General features: G+C 46.0%; 1 protein-coding gene across 1 annotated transcript in view; it reads left to right on the top strand.

The window, feature by feature from the left end:
- Window positions 1–410: 410 nt before the first annotated feature.
- The window catches only part of LAP3 (leucine aminopeptidase 3), a 31,551-nt gene continuing 18,428 nt past the window's right edge, over window positions 411–13,533 (top strand). Inside the window, exons 1-7 of the mRNA XM_008017806.3 lie at window positions 411–762; window positions 3,013–3,128; window positions 4,934–4,988; window positions 5,464–5,569; window positions 6,663–6,822; window positions 8,142–8,306; window positions 12,295–12,453. Coding sequence (XP_008015997.3) covers window positions 661–762; window positions 3,013–3,128; window positions 4,934–4,988; window positions 5,464–5,569; window positions 6,663–6,822; window positions 8,142–8,306; window positions 12,295–12,453 — 863 coding nt within the window. The 5' untranslated portion in view covers window positions 411–660. The remainder of the gene's footprint in view (window positions 763–3,012; window positions 3,129–4,933; window positions 4,989–5,463; window positions 5,570–6,662; window positions 6,823–8,141; window positions 8,307–12,294; window positions 12,454–13,533) is intronic.

Here is a 13,533-nt window from a genome sequence, read left to right as displayed (position 1 = left end):
AAAAAAAAGATTAGCTGGGCGTGGTGGCAGGCGCCCATAATCCCAGCTACTCGGGAGGATGAGGCAGGAGAATCGTTTGAACTAGGGAGGCGGAAGCTGCAGTGAGACGAGATAGCTCCATTGCACTCCAACTTGGGCGACAGAGTGAGACTCCGACTCAAAAAAACAAAACAAACAAACGAAAACTCAGTGGGAGTGTCTTACTATTCAGTAACTTTGAGAACCAGCTCTGGCACTCAGTTCCTATTACCCGGGAGTTGCTCAGCGCTCCGCCCACGCCCGCTCGCAGAGCTCGCCTCGCCTCCGTCCCACCCATCGTGTGACGTCACCATCTCGGTCCCGCCCCTCTACTTCGCGTTCGTCCCGGGACTGTAAACGGCGTCCGGAAGCCCCGCCTTTTCGTCCCTGCCCGCATGCGCACGCGCACACGAATGCGGGCACACCCTTGAGTCCCCTCAACAGCCGCGGGTTGGTCCCAACAGTCCAGTCAGCAGGTGCTGCCCATCCGCCCCCGCCCCAGTCGCAAGTCTGCTCGCCCCGCGCCCGAGCCCGTCCGCGCGCGCGCCGTCTGCGCCCCGAAAGCCCCGCCCCCAGGCGCGCGCCCGCCCACCGCTCTCCACGTGCTCGCTGGAGGGCGGCGCGAGGGGCCGAGCCGACAAGATGTTCTTGCTGCCTCTTCCGGCTGCGGGGCGAGTTGTCGTCCGACGTCTGGCGGTGAGACGTTTCGGGAGCCGGGATCTCTCCGCCGCAGACATGACGAAGGTGAGAGGCGGCGGTTCGCTCTCGGTGCGATGCTGGGGCCATGCCCGTGGGCGACTGGGCTGCGGGGCGGGTCGAAGCTGCGGTGTCCGGGGCGTCCACGCCAAGTTGCAAAAATCAGTTTAAAAGAAAAATTCTCTCCTTGCGGGGATCGGCCTAGGCCGCTGAGGACCCCAGCGGTCGTATTGAGGGCGCGCTTCCCCTGTTTGGGGCGAGGGGGTGATGGCTGTAGCCGCCCTTTACCCGGCTCCGCTCGGCCGCGCGCTTGCTCCGGTTGTCACCCGCGGTCCTCGCAGTAACCCGGGGAAGGACGCAGCGGTGGGGCCCCCACCCGAGCTTGGAGGAGTTTGCCAAGGTGAAAGGGTTTCTGAGGTCCCAGGGTCACAGGGCTCTTTCCCCCGCGGAAGTGAAAGGTCAGGGAGTTAAGTGGTTTGGAAGGGTTTCTAGAGGAAACGCATGTCTCTCTAGAGAAAAGGGGTTTGCAGAGAGACCCACATTTCCCAGAATTAAGAGCACCTTCCAGAAGAAAAGTGAACTCCAAAAAATTACGAAGGTCGCTCGTCAGATGTGAAGGATCTGGAAAGGGAATGACTCTCGGAACCAGCACAAGCTTGGGAGTCACACCTGAGCACCAGAAAGAGATGACTGTCCCTGCAGAAGAACGTTCTAGGTGGAGCTTGAGCTCCAGTCTCCTGCAGGTATCTCAGTGGCTAAGGGACCAGTCGCCTGACCAGTGCTGTCTCCAGTACCGTGCCACAGCCTACCCAGATAACAGTTGCCCAGTTGGCTTGATTCCCGGGGAGTGAACAATCTTAGGAAAGTTAGAACCTGGCAGAGTTAATAATGCCAAGGAAGGCTGTTGTCTTTGGTGGAAAAGACCGAGAGGTCACTATTCTGAGTGTCTGTGTGGTTTTGTGGAAAGACCAACTGATGGGTGGGAAGACATCTGGATTCTCACTCAGTCCTACCACACAGGAGCTCCTTTGTCAAATTAGGTTTCAGTTTCCTTATCGGTCAAGAGGGAATGAGACTACTTGTTCTTTCCACCTCGCAGAATTGCCGTCAGGCAGACGAGACATTTTTAAAGTCATAAATTGCCGTGCGAAAGTAAATACTAAGTATTACTAGGTTTACTTTCTCATTTCTGGTATTTGAGACCTGGGACTTGCAAAGAAGAAGGGAGTGAGCCGCTAAGTGCTTAGCAGAATGCTTCTACCCTCTCTAGGAAGTTGGTACTTCTCTTACAGCCTCTGTGTTGACCGCAGTCCTTACGTGGCAACAGTCCTTATGATGGGAGGCACAGCCATTGACTTGATTGGAACGGCATCCTAGGATATCTGGGATTTGCACTTGAGGATTGTAGGAGAGGAAAATCTTCCTTCTATCCTCCTAGGTTCTGTGGCTGGGCCTAAGAAAACTGACGTAAGATATATTAAGAGAAAAGAATACAGATTTTATTTACTGTTTTTACGTGTACATGGGAGTCTGCAAGAGGAAAATGAAGACGTGAAGAAGCATTGGACCCAAAAGCTTGTATACCTTTTTAAACAAAGGACAATACATTGTGGGGATGTGACAAGACAAAGGGGCTTGGGTTAGTAAACTGTGGAATAATCACTAGGAAATCATATGGGGGGAACTAATAGAAGATAAGGGTAAGTTCAGTAGGTTTATTTGTACAGGTCCATTTTGGTGTTGACTTCCAGTTTCTGGTGATAAGAATGTTCTCCTTTTCCTGGTACAGGGAGATCACCTTTCTCATGGGGATTTGTATGACCTGCTTTTAGGGAGAAAGGGAGGTCAGAGAGCCCTTCTACACCTGCTGTTTCTCAAGCGCCTTTAGCTCAAAATAACCAGTGTGCCAAAGCGGTACATTTTGGAGTGGCATGTTCTGATTCCTTTCAGGGTCTAACTTGGATTTTTCGTAACAAATCCATTTTTCTAAATGGATTTTTCTTAAACAAAACATCTTTCTGCTCTATTTGAAAGTGAAGCTGTCTCCTGGGAGTGAGCACAAAAACCCAGGGCAATGTCCAGGACGGGTAGTGATGGGTCTTGCTTTGGCAGGAATCTGAAGCACTTGGGCGGGTGCACATGTAGCTGACCCCAGCTCCTGCTGCCTTTTTGGCTTTCTTCTGTCCTTGGGGAGGACAAGGTTTGTGTGGAATTATTTGTTCCTTCTGGAATCTGGGGACTCCTGAGCCCCTCTAAGGGATCTACTCTATTTTATTTATATTTTTTGCTTATTCCCAGGGCCTTGTTTTAGGAATCTATTCCAAAGAAAAAGAAGATGATGTGCCGCAGTTCACAACTGCAGGAGAGAATTTTGATAAATTGATAGCTGGAAAGCTGAGAGAGACTTTGAACATGTAAGTGTTGCTTGTGGGCTCTAGTTCTTAAAGTGCCACCAAATCAAAACAGTATTTTTTCTTTTCTTTTTTGAAACAGAGTCTTACTCTCTTGCCCAGGCTGGAGTGCAGTGGCACGATCTCGACTCACTGCAACTTCTGCCTCCTGGGTTCAAGTGGTTCTCATGCCTCAGACGCCCAAGTATCTGGGATCACAGGCATGCCCCACCACTCCCGGCTAATTTATATATATATATATTTTTTTTTTTTTTTCTTTTTCTTTTTCTTTTTTTTTTTTTAGTAGAGATGGGTTTCACCGTTGTTGGCCAGGTTGGTGTTGAACCCCTGGCCTCAAGTGATCTGCCTGCCTCCGCCTCTCAAAGTGCTGGGATTACAGGTGTGAGCCACTGTGCCGGGCCAAGAATATTTTTCTGTGCCTTTTTGTCAGAAGAGACAATTCTGGGAAGTGCTCTGGCCAGAAGCAGAAGTGAAAGCCTGTGTCTTTGGAGTGCACTTTGGTACTTTGTTTCAGTATGAATAGGTCTGCAGTTCTGGGAAGTCAGGCCATTTCCAGCCCAATCACAAATCTATTGGGAAGGAGGGATCCAGAATAATCTGGAAAGTACCAGATTTCCTCAGCCCACCCTCCTAGCTCAAATTCACTTTCCCCACCCTCTTCCTCCCAGCTGCCTTCTCACCAGCCTCTCTACTTCTTTTAACTCCCCTTTTCTTGTGAGAGACAGCAGGATCCCTAAGATAGTTAATGGCAGCCTAAGGGTTTTGCTCTTTTATTGCATGCCTGGAGTTGCAAGGGTTTCTCAAAATTTAAAATATCTGGGAATCACCTGGGGATATAGTTAAAATACAAAAAGTCTCCGTGGGGCTGGAGATCCTGACAGCAGGGAAACACTGTAACTGCGCGCTATATTTGGCAGACATAGAAGTATCCACGTAAACCACTGCAGCTACGGTATTAATTAGAATCTAATAGATGCAGTCTAATTATAGTAACTAATCATCAGTTAAGAGAATTTGTATCTCTTCTCAATTTCTTATCAGTTCTTGCAGTACACAGAGCATTCTCAAGTGCACTGATTAATTCATTAATCCGAAAGCTAACCTGTGAGTACAGAACACCCTGCCTTCCTAATGGATGGCTGTCAGCTGCATTCCAGAGCATCTGTGCTACGGGCCTTTTATAGTCATGGATCTGTTTTGTTTGGAAATTGCCCAGGATAGTCAGTATCCGGTTTGGGTGTCCGGTCTGTAGAGAAACCACATAGATATACAACCTCCAAGCCAAACACCACTTAGATTACTGCAGTGTTTTTGGTGTCTTGTGTCTTTTATTGAAAAAGTTTGAGATTCACTGGGTTCAGCGTCAGTCAGTGCTCAGATGCCTTGTGCAGCTGTGGCATGGCTTTCCATTGTTTTCAAATATGTTTGTGTTAGATCTAATCTGAAAGTTTGTTAAATAGTTTTTGAGCTAGAATTAGAAAGGCTACACCTAAGAAATCTGGGCTGGGCACGGTAGATCAGCAGTGTAATCTGTATTATACCTGTCATCCCAGCACCTTGGGAGGCTGAGGTGGGAGGATTGCTTGAGCCCAGGAGTTTGAGACCAGCCTAGGCAACATAATGAGACCCTGTCTCTATCAAAAAAAAAAGAAATCTGGCTTGAGAGCATTCTGTATTGGATAAAACCATTAGTGAAAAAGACCATGGAAGCAGCAGAATAGTGTAATAATGGTGAGTATGTAAGTGTGCCTTCCCAAGTGAGCAGAGCAAACTACCTTTTTTAAAACGACTGTTTCCTCTTGTTTTAGATCTGGACCACCTCTGAAGGCAGGCAAGACTCGAACCTTTTATGGTCTGCATCAGGTATGAGAAGAACATGATCATTTGGTAAACCCTCAATGAGCACCTAATGTATACCAAGTATAGTGACTGTCTAGTCATACTAAACATTTTGTGTTGGATTGTATGATTTTATTCCAGTATTAAGCAGAAACATTTAAGATTAAGAGGCAAATTACTGTCAAAAAGTACTGCCTATCTTATATTCCTCAATCTGAAGGATTTCTTTATCCGGTTGTGGCTCTGGCTTACATAGAATTATTTGCAAAAGTATCCTCACTCACTCTGCCTCTCAAACATAGAAGTTATAAAATTTTGCCAGAACACACAGGTTTAAAGAAAAAAAAAACCACAACCAAATTTCACAATGAGTTTAGCCCCGTTGCTACAGTTAAAGTAATTGTGTGGGAGCTCAGTGAGTTTCCACATGTAAAATTCCTCGCTGGAAATGAACGCATGAAAGAAATAAAGTGGTTGATTTGGTGTATCTGTGGGACAGGACTTCCCCAGCGTGGTGCTAGTTGGCCTCGGCAAAAAGGCAGCTGGAATCGACGAACAGGAAAACTGGCATGAAGGCAAAGAAAACATCAGAGCTGCTGTTGCAGGTTATTTCACTTTTTAAGTTTAAAGAATCCTAAGGATCCACTCTTTATGATGACCTCTCTTTCCCCCTTTTTGTCCTTTTACCAATCGCTACCCCTTCCCACGTTCACACAGACATAATTCATCTTAACAAAAATTCAGTTCTTCTTGCTGAATATGCTTAGCCTTATGATAAATACAGATGGTTAGCTAATGGAATTTTATTTTTAATATATCTATATCTTGTTTGGGTGTTTTACTACCATTTGTTCGCTTTTGTCATGGTAGAGCTATGTTTTACCAAAACCTGTAGTGCGCAGATTTTTTGTAATGCCACCCTGATGTTTCCTGACTTTTAAATAACACAGAGTCATCAGATTTTACAAATAAGGAGAGTAAGGAAGCGAAGCGTGGCGTGCTTGTTTATCACTAGCCAAAGATGTGTGCCTGTCCCAGTGTGTCCCAGCAGAGGTTATTGAGTCACTTAACGTTAAGCAGCAGGACGGGCCTAATACCGTCAAGAGCCGTGATTAAAGATGCTTTGGAAAACATTTCTGAAACAGTGATAATTGGCTTGATTACTCTTTAGGCCTGTGTATATTGTAAATGCTCATTAACTTCAGATATCACTGAAGTGGTTATTTAATAACTTTTATTTGAGAGTTTTTGCTGACCTGATCTTAATAAAATGCTGTGTTAATAATGGACTTTGCTCAGTTCCTTGGATATAATTTCAGCATCATCATTTCCCTGCCATTTTTAATCAGAGAAGTTCTTGGCAATTGGGAAGCTTCATCAGGAAATCATAGTGTTTCAGAAATAATCCTAGGAATAATTGCCACTTCCTGAGAGCCTGTACTGCTCTCCAGGGGGAGCTGTTCATTCTTTCCATCAGCCTATCCTCACCACCACCACCTGGGAGTGAGGTACTTTCTGTGAAATGCACTCACATCTTCATTTTTCAGAAGAGGAAATGAGGCTCAGAACATTTGGGTATCAGGGCTGGGATTTGAACCCCAGGGCTGTTTTCTCAGCATACCACACCATGCCTCTGCTGTGTGCTATTTGAATTGTCTTGGACTGACTCCAGTTTTCTGATTCCTCTGTCCTTTCAAGCGGGGTGCAGGCAGGTTCAAGACCTGGAGCTCTCTTCTGTGGAGGTGGATCCCTGTGGAGACGCTCAGGCTGCTGCGGAGGGAGCGGTGCTTGGTCTCTATGAATACGATGACCTGAAGCAAAAGAAGAAGATGGCTGTGTCGGCGAAGCTCTATGGAAGGTGATGGAAGCAAATTAGGAGGAGGGTGGTGCTCCCTGGCATTCTGACAGCCTGGCTTTTGGGATATGAGCTGCCTGCTTTTCAGCACCACCCACAGCTGCATGGCTTGGCTGTGACCTCCCCATTGCCTCAGCTGTTTTAATAATGTGGTCACAATGAAGCCCAAGCTCTGCTCCTGGCTCTCGGCTTGTGTCTGTTTCCCCCATGACTCCCGGATCCCTCCCTGCTCTGATTACAAGGAAGCCATAAACAGGTAGCTCTTACCTGAGAGGGAGGAATGACATGACAGACATATCCCACAGGTTTCAACCCAGATGATGTTCATTTAGCTGGCACCTGCTGGCCCTGTGCTAAACGCAAGCACCACACAGATGAAGAGAGCCTCTGGATGCTTGGTCCTTGCCCTTGTGAGCTAGTGGGGTCCCTGCTATCAGGAATAAATAAGCTGAGACCTTCAGCAGGTGGTGCCAAGCACAGTGGGGGCCCTGGCACTGCCCAAGGGTTGGCAGCTGTGGGGAGTGGGGGAGAGTGCGGGGTCTGCAGCCAGTCAGCATGGGCTTAAGTCCTGCCTCCACCACTTACTCGTTGGGGGACCTTGCTGGTTACGTGACTGAAATCTCTGTGCTTCATTTTCTACTCTTGTTAGTAGAGTCGTAACACTGATTTCATGGGGTTTGTGTCATCATCCTAAAGGGCACATCAAGTGGGGGGCACGTGGTAGGCCTTCCAGGCCATCTACTGTTACCCACCTCTGTGTTGCCACAGAAAGAGCCAGGGTTGTGAAACACGTGCCTGTATCCTTTCTCTTCTAAAGCTGGTCCTGCTTACAGAAGGGTTGGAATTTGGAGCCCCGACTTAGGTAAAAGAAGGCAAAAAGGCCTTCAGTGCCACATTAGAGCCACTGCCGTACGCTTGCTTTGCAGTTAGCACTTGGGGCTCCATCATTCCTGATACAGTGAAGGAGAACAAAACGTGCCTTTCTGTGGAAGCCTCTTCTCTTCATTTATGTGGTAGATTTAGAGCTTCAAAGACCCCACAGCACAGGCCCTTTTTTATGCAGCTGAGGATTCTGAAGGGAAGTGCCTGACCGGATACCCTCTGGTTCTGCTGCACGTGGCCATGTGTTCTAGCTGTTTGCACCATACCGTCTGCTGCCCTGGGTCGGATCACGAAAAATGAATCCAGGTCCTGAGTGCCAATCGTTTTTGATTTGTAGTCTTCCTCTTTTGTTTTCTGTAAGGTAAGAGTGTCTCCTAGTTGGCAGGCAGTCGGCATTCTTGAGAGGTTATTTGACAGTCACTTTATCTTTCTTCTGCCAGTGGGGATCAGGAGGCCTGGCAGAAAGGAGTCCTGTTTGCTTCTGGGCAGAACTTGGCACGCCAATTGATGGAGACGCCAGCCAATGAGATGACGCCAACCAGATTTGCCGAAATTATTGAGAAGAATCTCAAAAGTGCTAGTAGTAAAACCGAGGTCCATATCAGGTAATTCAGGATTGTGTCACAGACTTGGGATGTTACAGCCAGAAGGAGCCCTTGAGATCCTAAAATCCAGCTCCCTCACTATTTAGAGGAATAACTTGAGACCAGAGATTTGAGATGACCCATGGAGGGCCACACAGGAGCTGGAATAGAGCTGAGTTTGAGGTTCTTTCTATCTTTCCTTGCCTTTGAGAGAGTGCCGTGATATACTATGTATATATATGTTTCATAACCGTGTTATTCAGACACAATTAACATACCATACAATTCACCAATGCAAAGTGTGCAATTCAATTTTTTTTTTTTTTTGAGACAAGGTTTTGCTCTGTTGCCCAGGCTGGAGGGCAGAGGCATGAACATGGGCTCAAACTCCTGGGCTCCGGCCTTCCACCCTAGCCCCCTGAATAGCTGGGTTTACAGGTGTGTGCCACCATGCCCAGCTAATTTCTTAATTTTTTGTAGAGATGGGTCCCGCCATGTTGCCCACGCTGGTCTTGAACTCCTGGGCTGAAGCAATCGCACCTTTTCCTCCTAAAGTGCTGAAATTACAGCCATGAGCCCCCATGCCTGGCCTAATATTTAGAATATTCACAGAGTTCTGCTACCATGACCATAATCAATTTTAGAACATTTTCATAACCCCCAAAAGAAACCCTATACCCATTAGCAGTTACTCCCTGTTTCCCATCCCCTAAAACTATCAGGGGATGGACACCGGTTGTTGTTTTTTACCTTTTTTTTCTTTTTGGTTGAATAGGAATTAAATTGCTGAATCAAATGGTAGCTCTGTTTAATTTTTTGAGGAACTTAACATGGTTTATTTTGGTGAATTCTTCCTATCTTCACTTTTGGACACAAATGAAGAACACAGCATGCCTCACTAGACATGGGATGGGAATTTCTGCCCCGTAGATTCCCTTAGTCTAGACTCCAGCATCGGTGCTCCCAGGCAGCCCTGAGTGCCGTGTCAGTGGGAGGCTGTTGGAGCTGAAAGGCTGCTCATCCAGTTCCGTCGCTCTCTTGGGATCTCCAGCCCTTTAAGCAAACCAACTCTGAGCATTTGGGAATTTATGATTAAAACAAATCAACAGGTATTTGTTTGACCTAAAGAATTCTTTATTGTCAAAGCTGTTTCCCAAGGGTACTTCCATTTTAAAGAATTCTTTAGTACTTAATTGTGATTACAGTTCACTTTTTTTTTTCAGGAAAGCACCTATGGTTTAGACAGTGAAGAAAAATTTATAGTCTATAGAACGCACAGTACTTAGAGCTTGATAAAATTTCTGGAATGGTTAGTATATGTTTAATCTATAGCAGTGTTTAGGTTCTTTTGGTCACCAAATAATGGTGATGACAGCTCCTCTGGTGTGCCTGGAATTTGTCATACAAAGATGCATGACAGTGGTCCTTGTCCTTGCAGAAAGTGAGGATGTTGTAAGAAGGAATAGGCAGGTAAATGGGGTTTGCAGAGGGTGCTGCAGGAGCAGAGGGACGAGGGGGACTGCCAAAGAATATGGAGCTGCTGCTGCAATTGTCCACACCTCTATTTGCAGCTACTCAGGAGGCAGGCAGGAGGGTCGATCAAGTCCAGAAGTTCAAGGCCAGCCTAGGGAACATAGCAAGACCCATCTCTAAAATAAAAATTTTAAAAAGAATGTGGAGTCTAGGCTAGGGGTAGTGGTTCATGCCTGTAATCCCAGCACTTTGGGAGGCTGAGGCAGGTGGATCACTTAAGGTCAGGAGTTCGAGACCAGCCTGGCCAACATGGCGAAACCCCATCTCTACCAGAAGTACAAAACTTAGCTGGGAGTGGTGGTGCGTGCCTGTGTTCCCAGCTACTCAAGAAGCTGAGGCACAAGAATCGCTTGAACCTGGGAGACAGAGGTTGCAGTGAGCTGAGATCACACCGCTGCACTCCAACCTGAGCGACAGAGTGACACTGTGTCTCAAAAAAGAAAAAAAGACTATGGAGCCTACGCGAGTCCTGCAGGTTGTTTAGAAGTTAACAGCACAAGAGAGTGGGGCAGGGCAGTTCAGGTGAAGAAGTTGCAAGACTTGTAGCCATGAAAAGGGAAAAGAGTTCAGCAGAGACCAGGCAGGACGCATGGGTGGGGTATGACTCGTTAAACTGAGACATAGCTGCACTAAGCCCTCTCCGTTGTAGGTTGGTGTATATCAGAGATACACAGGCAGTTCTTCCACAAGGGCAGGACTTTAATCAGACGTCAAGCACTGAGTTAATGATTTAAAATGCCCACGTTGCACAGCCTTGTTTTGTTTTTTTTTTTTTTTGGAAGTGATTTTTAAAACTGTTTTATCTTCCAATTTTAAATTTTTTTCCCTTCGAAGTGTGCTGATCATCCCACCATGATGCAGTCCTCATTTAATCATTTTAACAAGTGGCTGGCAAGTGCTGGAGGAGCATTCCTGGGCTGTGGTTGTTGCTGGTCTGCAAGAGGATAGGATTTCTTTCTTGGCCTAGTTACTGTGGCCAGAAATCAATACAAAGCCCTTTTGTGCTCCTAGCCTAGAAAGAAGAGCAATATGGCATCAGTTTTCTAGTTTGAACTAAGGACTGTTTCCATTCTGTTACCCCCCTAATCCTGTGTTTATCAAGTAAGAACTAATTAGTTTTCTCACTTAAATCAAAGATGCCTCAAGCTACAGTTGAAACTGTGAGAAACAGTATGTGACAACATTAAAAAGATAGAATTCAGCAGTTCTTTTTTTTTTTTTTTTTTTGAGACAGAGAGTCTGGCTCTGTCGCCCAGGCTGGAGCGCAGTGGCTGGATCTCAGCTCACTGCAACTCTGCCTCTCAGGTTCACGCCATTCTCCTGCCTCAGCCTCCTGAATAGCTGGGACTACAGGCACCCGCCACCTCGCCTGGCTAGTTTTTTGTATTTTTTAGTGGAGACGGGGTTTCACCGTGTTAGCCAGGATGGTCTCGATCTCCTGACCTCATGATCCACCCGTCTTGGCCTCCCAAAATGCTGGGATTACAGGCTTGAGCCACCGCGCCCGGCCTCAGCAGTTCTTAAAAAGCAAATAAACAGGCTATTTTTTTCCAGTCATTGGAATATAGCTTTGGTTTGCTGTTTGTTGGTTGAATTTTTTTTTTTTGGGTTTTTTTTTTCATTTTTAGAAGTAAAGCAATGGATCCCTTACCTAGCTTTAAGCACTCTTTGTGGTCTCAGAGCTTATTCCTAATTTTATTTTTTTAGGAGACAGGGTGTTGCTACGTTGCCCCGGTTGAGTGCCGCGGCGAGATTGTGGCTCACTGCAGCCTTGACCTCTAGGGCTCAAGCGAGCCTCTTTTCTTAGCCTCTGCAGTAGCTAGGACAACAGGCATGCACCAACATGCCTGGCTAATTTTGTCTTTTTTTTTTTTTCTGTAGAGACCGAGTCTCAATCTGTTGCCTTGGCTGGTCTCAAATTTCTATGCTGAAATAATCCTCCTGCATTGGCCTCTAATTTCATCTTTATTATATCTTACCTTATTTGTTTTAGAGACAGTTTCACTTTTTTGCCCAGGCTGGTTTCAAACTCCTGAGCTGAAGCAGTTCTCTCACCTCAGCCTCCTAAAGTGCTGGGATTACAGGCGTGAGCCACCGCACCCGGCCTTCTAACTTCATCTTTAAATTAAAATTGTAGAAATATCTGAGTAGATTGGAGGGAGGAAATTAATTATATAGACTGTAGACTATTAGTTGACATTGTATTAGGTACCGTACATGACTTCTCTTAGTAACTCGATCATCTTGCGATGAAAGAGTTACAGACCTCATTTTATAGATGAGGAGATAGGCTTAGAATCAAGTGACTTGCCCAAGAATATACAAAAAGCAAATAATGAGACCTGATAATTGAAACCTTAATGTGTGTATAGTTTAAGAGCTTGTATATTATACGTTTCCACACACTGTGATGAGCTTTTTCTGTTATTTTGAAATAACAGTGTATTTACTATTTTTCCCTCTTTCGGCCCTATAGACCCAAGTCTTGGATTGAGGAACAGGCAATGGGATCATTCCTCAGTGTGGCCAAAGGATCTGATGAGCCCCCAGTCTTCTTGGAAATTCACTACAAAGGCAGCCCCAATGCAAATGAACCACCCCTGGTGTTTGTTGGGAAAGGAATTACCTTTGACAGGTATTTTTTATGGTGTCTGTGCTTTGTATTTTGGTGAATTATTTGTATGCAGTTAAATTACTTGGTGATAGGGGTTTTTTTTGTTTGATTTTTGTTGTTGTTGTTTTGTTTTGTTTTGTTTTTGAGGCAGAGTCTTACTCTGTCACCCAGGCTAGAGTGCAGTGGCATGATCTCGGCTCACTGTAGCCTCCGCCTCCCAGGCTCAAGTAGTCCTTGTGCCTCAGCCTCCCAGGTAGCTGAGATTACAGGCGTGTGCCACCACAGCCAGCTAATTTTTGCATTTTTAGTGGAGATGGGGTTTTGCCATTTGGCCGGGCTGGTCTTGAACTCCTTGCCTCAAGTGATCTGCCTGCCTCAGCCTCCCAAGTGGCTGAGATTACAGGCATGCACCACCACAGCCAGCTAATTTTTGCATTTTTAGTGGAGATGGGGTTTTGCCATTTGGCTGGGCTGGTCTTGAACTCCTGGCCTCAAGTGATCTGCCCACCTCAGCCTCCCAAAATGCTGAGATTACAAGCGTGAGCCACTGCGCCTGGCTGGTTTATAGTTTGATTCAAAAACATGGTGTTTGGTTGAAGGTATACATTACTTTAAATTTATTATGCTATCACCTCTAAAATGCTTAGAATATGTCAGAGACTGTAAGGTATTTTGCATGTGTTAGCCCTAACCATACCCCTGTGGGCTAGGTATTGTAGACATTCTACAGGTAAAGAAACCATGACTCAGAGTTTAAATAATTTGTTCAAAGTTTCATAACTAGAAATGGAGTCAGAAGTCAAACTCAGGTGTGTCCTTTTTTAAAAAAAAATATAGAGATGAGTTCTTACTATGTTGCCCAGACTGGTCTTAAACTCCTATCTCAAGCAGTCCTCCCACTTCAGCCTCCCAAATGCTGGGGTTGTAGGTATGAGCCACTGTGCTTTGCCTAAAGTGTCTTCAGATTTTTCTGCCATGCACTTTGCTTGTCCTCTGTGGCTGTTAGAGATTCTCCACGAGGTTAGTGGTGATGCCCCTGTTTGGACTATGCTGTCTTCCCTTTGCTTGCTTCAGATGATTACTTCTTTTAGCTGACCAGTC

The sequence above is a fragment of the Chlorocebus sabaeus genome, chromosome 27, assembly GCF_047675955.1.
Source record: "Chlorocebus sabaeus isolate Y175 chromosome 27, mChlSab1.0.hap1, whole genome shotgun sequence".
NCBI lineage: Eukaryota > Metazoa > Chordata > Mammalia > Primates > Cercopithecidae > Chlorocebus > Chlorocebus sabaeus.
Note: the sequence above shows the minus strand (reverse complement) of the source record. Positions and strands in the feature narration are given on the sequence as shown.